At 39.9% G+C, this 9,148-nt stretch overlaps 2 protein-coding genes across 2 annotated transcripts in view; one reads left to right on the top strand and one right to left on the bottom strand.

Moving 5' to 3' along the window:
• LOC119421774 (inactive rhomboid protein 1) overlaps nt 1-9,148 on the bottom strand; it is a 952,927-nt gene that overhangs the window by 23,549 nt on the left and 920,230 nt on the right. The window lies entirely within an intron of this gene.
• zc3h7a (zinc finger CCCH-type containing 7A) overlaps nt 1,848-9,148 on the top strand; it is a 26,435-nt gene continuing 19,134 nt past the window's right edge. The window contains exons 1-2 of the mRNA XM_037689128.1: nt 1,848-1,986; nt 3,407-3,510. Of these exons, the coding sequence (XP_037545056.1) occupies nt 3,443-3,510 (68 nt within the window). The 5' untranslated portion in view covers nt 1,848-1,986; nt 3,407-3,442. The remainder of the gene's footprint in view (nt 1,987-3,406; nt 3,511-9,148) is intronic.

Below are 9,148 nucleotides of genomic sequence, written 5' to 3'. Positions count from 1 at the left end.
ATATCTATCTATCTATCTATCTATCTATCTATCTATCTATCTATCTATCTATCTATCTATCTATCTATCTATCTATCTATCTATCTATCTATCTATCTATCTATCTATCTATCTATCTATCTATCTAAATAGATAGATACATATATGGCAAATTAGTTTTAAATGAGGGGCCTTAGTATCCATCCATTAGATTCTTCCTTTCTGGTTCACGGGGGCAGGGTCGGCCCAAGCCTCCATGGGGCCCTAAGCGATATTAAGTTTAGGGCCGCCTGTTTCTGCTAATAATATGATTACTGCAACCAACAGTCAGATGATCAGATCATTCACTGCACCTAACATTAAATCATTGCAACTCTGACAGCCCTGTTTACATGATCCTATATGTAGATATCATCTAGTGCAGGGGGGTCAAACTCATTTTCATTTTGGGCCACATCAAGCTCAAGAATGTCCTCAAAAGGCCGGACATGACAGAATGTATTTATAAAATTACCTGTTAAACTGGTAAAATAGAATCTAAAAAAGTTAAGTCTGGTCCTCTGGACATAATATATATATATACGTAAACCACGTAAAATAAAAATAAATTTTAAGTTGAATAATTAGTTCTTAAAACTATGTAAATGTATGCAACAATTTGTAAAATCTGAACTTAAAATATTAAACAACCTTTACCCACAAATTTCACGGGTTTAATGCTACTTCTTCCTTCAATACTTCACAAACTTCCTAAAACATGTGCTTCCTCTTAGGGGGGGGCCTAGTGGCCATGGGGCTCTAAGCAGCCGCTTAGTTTGCTTATGCCTTGGGCCGGCCCTGCACTGGGTTCACTGGTGCCCATCATGTCCAGCAGTCACTGTGTGAGAGGAGGGGTTCACCCTGGACAGATCTCAGGTCCATCACAGGGATGCATAGAGACAAACAACCATTCACACATTCTCTAACACCAAGGGAAAATTTCAAAGTTTCCATTTAGCCACTGTTTTTGGTCTGTGGGGTGAAACCGGAGTACTTAGAGAACCACGCATGCACGGAGAGAACATGCTAACTCTACCCATAAAGGTGCCAGGCTGGGAATACCTCACCCTCAGCAACTACCTTGAACCGTCAGTGTGTACCTGGTGTAACTGTTATCTATACTTATGTCGGCCCTGTCTGGAACAACCTGAGCACAGGACCACCCTCTTGTGGACCCACCACCTCCTACAACTAGCACTATTAACAGCTGGAAGGTTGCAGCTGGGCTGAGAATCACCACCTTTTAGTCTGAGGCCATGGTCCTCAGTGAAGAAAACTGGTAAATGAGCCACTGCCTGGAGTGGGTGATGTGAGTGGCATGAGTCTCATGAGCTTGCTCACGAGAGGGGATAAAAACAGCAGAAAGATAAAAGGTGAATCGGGGTAGCATCTACAGTCCTGCAGATGCTGTGACAGTGAGGACAGAGGTGAGGTGAAAGGCAAGAATGTCAACTGACCTATCATCCCACCTTTGACCTATAGAAAGAATAAACTTGCACATGCAAGCGGCTGAAATAAATTTTCTCTGCAGAGACATTCTGACCACTTAAAATGCACTTTCACCAATTCATACACTTGCCCATGCAACAATTTGCAGATCAGTGGGAACTCATGGTTGAGTGAGTTGTAGATGGATGGATGGATTGAGAATATTATGCAATGAAAGCTTTACCAGAAAATATCTTGGTTAATTTTATTTAATCATGTTAGTTATCGCTTTTCAATATAATAGTCGTTTTTCATATAAATATTTAAAAAAAAACTGCAGCGTTTAACCATTACCAGCTGGGGGCAGCAAAGTGCTGATGTCAACGATGAGCTCCGCCATATCATTCAACGAAGAAGAAGCAAAGGGCGGCCTTCACCGACAGCAGTAGCCAAGTTCTTTTTAGCTAAAACGAAAAAATAATTTCTCCTCCCCCTACTATATACAGACTTAAGGGTTGTTTGGAATTAAGACCCATTCATGTAAGTGTCTAAATCAGCTGTTGTTTAGCAGTGTCTGTGGTATTTACTTAGCCTCTGCCAGGAGCTTAAATATCTCCAGCTCGCTATTGTTTGCGTTGAGGAACTAGTTTAACTTAGACATGCCGATGCTTTATGTTAAGACTATTTTCTAGGAATTTGGACGTTTTGTTACCTGTTAGGCCCGACTGTTTTTTTGGCAACTGAGGACATTTTTTTTCTTATCTCCAGTTTATTTTGTGTCTATGTAAAAATCGCCGAAGTTTGCTATCATACGGTAACGATGGCTAACGAGAAAGTAGAGTCGATGGTCCCTGTCGGCGGGTAACACACGTGCGCTAAATTCTGTGCGCCCATTATCGGACAGCTAAAACGATTCACTTAAAAAAAAAATGTTCCCAGGTTATTTGAGGTTTGTTGGCTGCACTGGGTTGTATGGGTTTAAAACGCTAAAATGCCACCCTGTGAAATGTAATCTTGAATTTGTATCTCTAGTAAGATGGACATAACTGTTCGAAGCTTGGCTAACATCACCAACCTGACTCATTAGCCGACTTGCTATGAGGTTGAAAATGTATTTAAAGTAAAACGTCTAAAGTAATAAATGTTTAAGGTCAGTTATAAGCATATATAGTGTACAGTTTGTTTTTAGCGCTGTTAAGTCACCATCATTAACGCGTATAAAATCTGGACACTCGTTAACTCCGTTTTAAATTAATGTGGCGACATTTCTGCGATTAGAAAACAAATCCCAGCAGACAAATGGACCTCTTGCTCATTTATGCTAAGTCTTTAATTAACGCAAATTAATGTACTGTGGTCTTCACGCAGTAAAGACATGGGATGATCGTTCAGCGGTAAACTAATTTCTTGACTCAGGTTTGGCTCTTCTTCTTCACTTAGCCTCTACTTCCGGAATTAATGTGTCGTCATTCTTAAACGCGGAAGTGTGAGGCTGGTAAGGCATGATGACTTAACCCTTAATAAAGGAAACGTTAACGAAATAGTAGCACGATCTGCTGATGTTCATAAATAAGAAGGAGTATTTTTATTATTATTATTATTATGTGCATTTTTCTGTTTCATGTTGCTGCTGATCTGTTTCAATGTTGATGTATTCATGCGTGCACATCCACTCACACAGACTCATGTTTGTGCTGATGTTCAATGTTTTTATGTTATGAGTGCTTAGTGTATATTTAGTTGATGTTTTTCTTAGTTCATATCTTAGATGTTATTACTGTTTTTCTTATACATTTTATTGTTGGATGTAACTGGGACCTTGTGTACATAATTTCGCTCCACCACATGTACCACATGAGGTGCGAATGACAATAAAGAAACTCTGACTCTGATTTTATGTGTTTATGTGCATTTCTACCTCACTTCTTAAAAAAAAAATCTGTATATTGTTTAATTTCAGGTGCAGCCGAAGGAAAGGGTATTGAACTACGCAGATATGTCCGGGGCCTTTCGGGACAGAAGAAGTCGCTGGCAAGAGATTCAGAAAGGCCTTCAGTTTATTCAGTAAGTCTAGTTTAGATTTTTTTTTTTAAACTTGTGCGTTTCCGAGAGCGTAGTCCATCCAGGATGTCTAAAGTTTTTACAAGTTCAAAACTCTGCGATAATAAAAAAAAAATAGAAAAAAATAAGTAATTCACTTTGTCCCATTACATAATTGTTTAGAGAAAAATAAACCCCCAAAAAACTTTTATTGTCGGTAACTCTTGTTTGATTCACTTTGTGTTAAATTTCACTTTTACTTTTTGCTTGGCTATTGCAGATTCTAATTTTTTTATATACATTTTGGTAGAAATTAGCTAATGTTCTGTTACGGCTTTGTCTATTATTTCGTGTTTTCATAAAAAATAATTAATTTTTATTAGTCTTTTTTCCCAGCTGGGTGTTAAAAGTTGAACTTCTCAGTCTTCATTGCTCTATGAACACATTAATGTAAGCTGACTTTTAAAAAGGAACATTAATCGGGTTAAAACAAGCCTGTGTAGTAGATGGTAAATAATCTTTGCATCTACAAATTTCAGAAGAAACAAGGAAAGGGCGATCACTGAATATAGAGCTGATATTTGAGATTGTGATATGGTTGTGATGGGTGTAAAGTGTAAAGTTTTATTGGCCTTTAGTTGCTGTGGTTGTAGGGATTTAATAACCAGCCCCAGAAGGGGACAAGTGAAATTGACTTGATGCATCCCCTAAACTTTCATACAAAAGATAAAGCTATACACACATAATGTGTTAGTGTTATCGTTTCTGTAGTAAATATTATGTAATATAAAAAGAAAAAGTAGATAATGTATTTGAAAGTCAAATGAGTACTCTTTGGTTGAAAAATATTCTTTTCTGAACTGGTTTTAATGCTTGAGCCCTCATTGTTATAAATCTTTAGCTAGTGGGAAATCAGATATACAGTGCATCCAGAAAGTATTCAGTGCTTCACTTTTTCTGCATTTTATGTTACAGCCTTATTCCAAATTGTATTAAATTAATCTCTTTAAAATTCTACACATAGTATCCCATTATAACAATGTGAAATTTAAAAAAATATATATTTTTGTTAATTTATTAAAAATAGAAAACTAAGAACTCATATTTGCGTTAAGTATTCACAGCTTTTGCCATGAATCTCATCATTGAGCTCGGACGCATCCTGTTTCCACTGATCATCCTCGAGATGTTTCTCAACTTAAGTGGAGTCCATTTGTGGTAAAATCAGTTTATTGGACTTGATTTGGAAAGACACATACCTGTCTATATAAGATCCCAAAGTTGATGGCGCATGTCTGAGCACAAACCCCCAGCTTGAAGTCAAAGGAATTGTCTGTAGACCTCCGAGACAGGATTATCTTGAGGCACTAATCTGGGGAAAGATACAGAAAATTTCCTGCTGCTTTGAATGTCCCAATGAGCACAATGGCCTCCATTCTTCATAAATGGAAGAAGTTTGGAACCCCCAGGACTCTTCCTAGAGCTGGCCGGCCGTCTAATCTGAGCGATCGGGGGAGAAGGACCTTAGTCAGGGAGGTGACCAAGATGGTCACTTTGTCAGAGCTCCAGTATTCGTCTGTGGAGAGAGGAGAACCTTCCAGAACGGCAGCCGTCTCTGCTGTAATCCACCAGTTATGTCTGTTTGGTAGAGTGGCCAGATGAAAGCCACTCTTCTAAAAGGCACATGGCAGCCTGTCTGGAGTTTGCCAAAAGGCACCTTAAGGACTCTTAACTATCCATCCATCCATGATTTTTTACCCGCTTCTTCCTTTTTGGGTCACTGGTGCCCAAATCCAGCAGTCGCTGTGTGAGAGGCAGAGGACACTCTGGACAGGTCACAAGTCCATCACAGAGACACATATTGGAGATGAATTTGGTCCATGTGACCAGAGTGACCCATCTGTGAATTAGATTAACAAAGACCTTAACAAACCCCTACTGTGAGGTGTGATGGATCAATCTGCATATGTAAGTATGTATCTTACTTCAGCTTTATAACTCGAACCTCACACTCCCTGTCTTTGAATTGAGAAAGCTTCTCGGATGAGAAGCAAAACATCTTCTGTTGCAAATAACGTCCAGTTGTTTTTGTCTTAAACTTTTTTTGAATTTACTATGTCCTGGATGACTGAGAATCTTCACCAGCGAATAGAGTCGAATGAGACGAATAACCATTCACTCTCACTCACACTTGGACAATTTAGATGAGAAACAAAATTCTGTAGATTGATGAGATAAAGACTGAATAAAGACTACATTGAAGCATGGTGGTGGCAACATCATGCTATGGGGATGTTTTTCAGCAGCTGGAACTGGCAGAAAAAGAAGAAAGAATACAATTTGGAGTAAAGCCCCCAGTATACTCCCGCGTACATCTGAACGCGGAGGTACGTGCGTACGTACGCAGAGGTACGAGCGTACCCATGCAGGGCATGTCCACGCAAAGCTCAGTTTTTACGATCGCGTACGCGGTGTCGCACAATAAACTGCCCGGCGACGGACTGTTTTGTATGCGACACCAATGTATTAAATTCCCCTTCTTCACCCCTGATTTGGCTTTTTTTTTTTTTTTTTTTTTTTGCCAAGAGGCAAGCGATCTCTTCCTCCTCCATTGATGCCATGACTGAAACTGTGAGGAATGAAGAAATTTGTCACGGGGGAATTAAAATCAGGTCCGGCGTGGCTGCGGGGAGGGTCTGGAGATTTCCTGTGGGGCTGGTCTGATGTGTGGGCTGCAGGAGCAGCACTCCCCGTTTTTAAAATTTTTTAGATCTTTTTATTAACAACATATAAACACAGAACATAGCTGCGGCTGAGGCTGCCAGCGCTCAATTTTTTTTCGACCACTCAATCAATCAATCAATCCAGTAGGCGTGTCAGCAAATGACCAGTCGGTGACCTCAATGTGTCCTGAAGGTAAACGTCTCTTGTCTTTGGAGCTGCTCTGCAGCCGCTCAGGGTGGACGCTCGAGTATGAAGTCTGAACCCTCTGCGTACAGTACGAGTGTACGTACACGTGGACGGACGTACGCGGGAGTATACTGGGGGCTTAAGAAACTCTTAATGCATAAGAAGAAGAAGCTCTTTCTTTTCCTTGAATAAACTGGCCCAGATGACATGATTGAACCTTTTTTGTTAATTTGGAATAAGGCTGTAACATAACAAAATGTGGAAAAAGTGAAGCACTGTGAATCATTTCCATATACACTGCATCTGTAGACCAGGGGCAGACGAGGACATTTTCCAGGTTGTCCAGCAGACAACCTCTTGACAAAAGTTGTCCACAACCTTAACAACAAAGGAGGCAAAAAAATCTAAAGAAAAATGTAATTTATTATATTGCACTATATACAAAGTTTACTCTGTCAGCCATCGTCAGAGTCAGTCAGAGATTCTTTATTGTCATTCGCACCTCATGTGGTACATGTGGTGGAGTGAAATTATGTACACAAGGTCCCAGAAACAGATCAGCAGCAACACGATGTGATTTTTTTCACAGCGATTATTCTGGTTAGAGATTCATGAGTCCAACAGCCTCAGGGTAGAAGCTGTTCCCCAATCATGTGGACTGCTTGGGATTTCCAAGTTATTGAGTGGCAGTTTCAGGAGCTGCTGGAATAGAACTTCCTTGCTCTCATCCTCGAGGCACTCGCAGCGTATTTAAGGCTCAGGGATTAAAGCGGAAAAAAATCTTTGACAATTTTTGTCTATACTTAGAGGTTACCCAAGCATCCTCCCCAATACTACTAATTTTGGAGTTTTTACCTGCGTACAGGTCAAAGGTTTTCACATAAAGAGGAGTACAGTAGTCCCTCGCTACTTCGCAGTTCGACTTTCGCAGACTCGCTGTTTCGCGGTTTTTCAAAGTAAAAATTGGACACGACACACAATTGGCTGATTGATGGATGAGCCACATGAGCGGCATGGATTGTTTATTAAATAAATTATTTTAAATGATTTAGCACTTGCTAAATCAATAGGTGCAGGGAGAAGCTCACTCTGTCATGATCTCCTTTCTCTGCGACCCACACACTTCTGCTCCGTGCTGCATCTGCTGCGTGACGGGTTAACCCTTTGCTGTCCTGCTGCGTTTCTCTACAATATTTTAAATGAACAATCCATTATGCGTGAATTGTTTATTTAAAATATTACATTTACAGTATAATGAGAAAATAATACAGGAAACTGATTTGTGCTCTCACCTGCGGTCTATCTCTGAGCTGGGAACGTTGGCACACCTGCCATGCATCAGATGGCACGACCCGCTCCGATTGAGTCCAACTGTGGCTCTAGTTCTTTTTATTTGTTGAAAGCAGCATCAGTTTAATCCTTCTATCGTCTTTAGATGGATGGCTTTAAAAAGACCACAACAAAACCCATGTTTCCCCCTTTTATTTTTACAGATGACAGAAATCTGTTGCGGCAACGGAGAACTTTTATTCGTGTCTATTTCACTTGGCTGTCCACCGGACAACCTCGAGTCAAGATCTGGTTGTCCGAGATGGAAATAGGTTGTCTCGGTCAAACAGAAACCGCTTATGTCGGCCCCTGTGAACTAGTATTTAATATAATCATATTCATGATGGGAATGGGGAAAAAAATCTTGGTCATGGTCCTCATGTCAAAACATCATTCTGGTTGCATCATGGTCGTTCAGATCAGAAGTGAGGCTGCTGATTAGTGGCTGCTTTGTTTTGATGGCTCGTAGAGACTAAAGGTTTGTCGACACATTGTTCTAAAACTGTGCCTCGCAGCATAAAGTTGCATTTCCTCTTATCCGATGGTGCCCTTTATTCTCAAAACAAAAGTTGTCCACGAGCAGTTCACATCATAGCTGTATCACCGTGTGTCACGAGGTGAAACTGTTTTAATGAACCAGTTTTTCTGGTTAATGCGTTACATCATTTATGACCGACTCAGAAGACTGATCCTACAAATGTCTCACGGAGACGTTCTCACTTTGGTTGCAGGTGTTTTTAAATAACTCGCTTTCTGTGTAAGGATTTAATATCCGTATAGTTGCAAAGCTAGAACAAAAACTGCGCTTGTGACACCTTAACTAGGTCACTTTAAGGTCGAGTTGTGTGTTTCTTTGTCCTAAATCTGTTTTCATTTGTTGTTTGCTGAAGAACTGGGCCTACCTCAGTTAAAGTACACAAACCTTAAATGTCACATTTCTAAAATCCAATATGCATGAGAGCTTGGCTCAAAGTTTTTGTGCCAAGCAGCAGCTGAACCAGAGTTTAGCATAAAGGAACAGCTTTCCCATTGTACCGTTAAACACCAAAACCTTTTAACTTGGTTTGTGCAATAAATCATCTGACCAATTTAATGTTGCTTCAAATTTCTGACTATCGATGATTTGAAACTTAACGGTGTCTGCAGTCTTTTCTCAACACCAGCTGTGGATGTTTTAATTTATATGAAGCCATGATCTCACTTGACTGTGAATGTTGTAGACTAGTTGTTAAATCATGGTCTATTTTTGTGAGTGCAGTTTGTGAAAATTTATTCTAGGCCTGTGACATTATTTTCTTATCAATATCTCCTGTTCCGCCTACATCATCTGCAACATCGACCTGATTAGTATCCACCTCAGCATCTGTCTTCATCTACTGGTGTACATTTTGAAATGGAGATAAGAAGATTTTTACCAGTTTAA

This window comes from Nematolebias whitei, chromosome 15 (assembly GCF_014905685.2).
Source record: "Nematolebias whitei isolate Nwh7 chromosome 15, NemWhi1, whole genome shotgun sequence".
NCBI classification, from domain to species: domain Eukaryota; kingdom Metazoa; phylum Chordata; class Actinopteri; order Cyprinodontiformes; family Rivulidae; genus Nematolebias; species Nematolebias whitei.
Note: the sequence above shows the minus strand (reverse complement) of the source record. Positions and strands in the feature narration are given on the sequence as shown.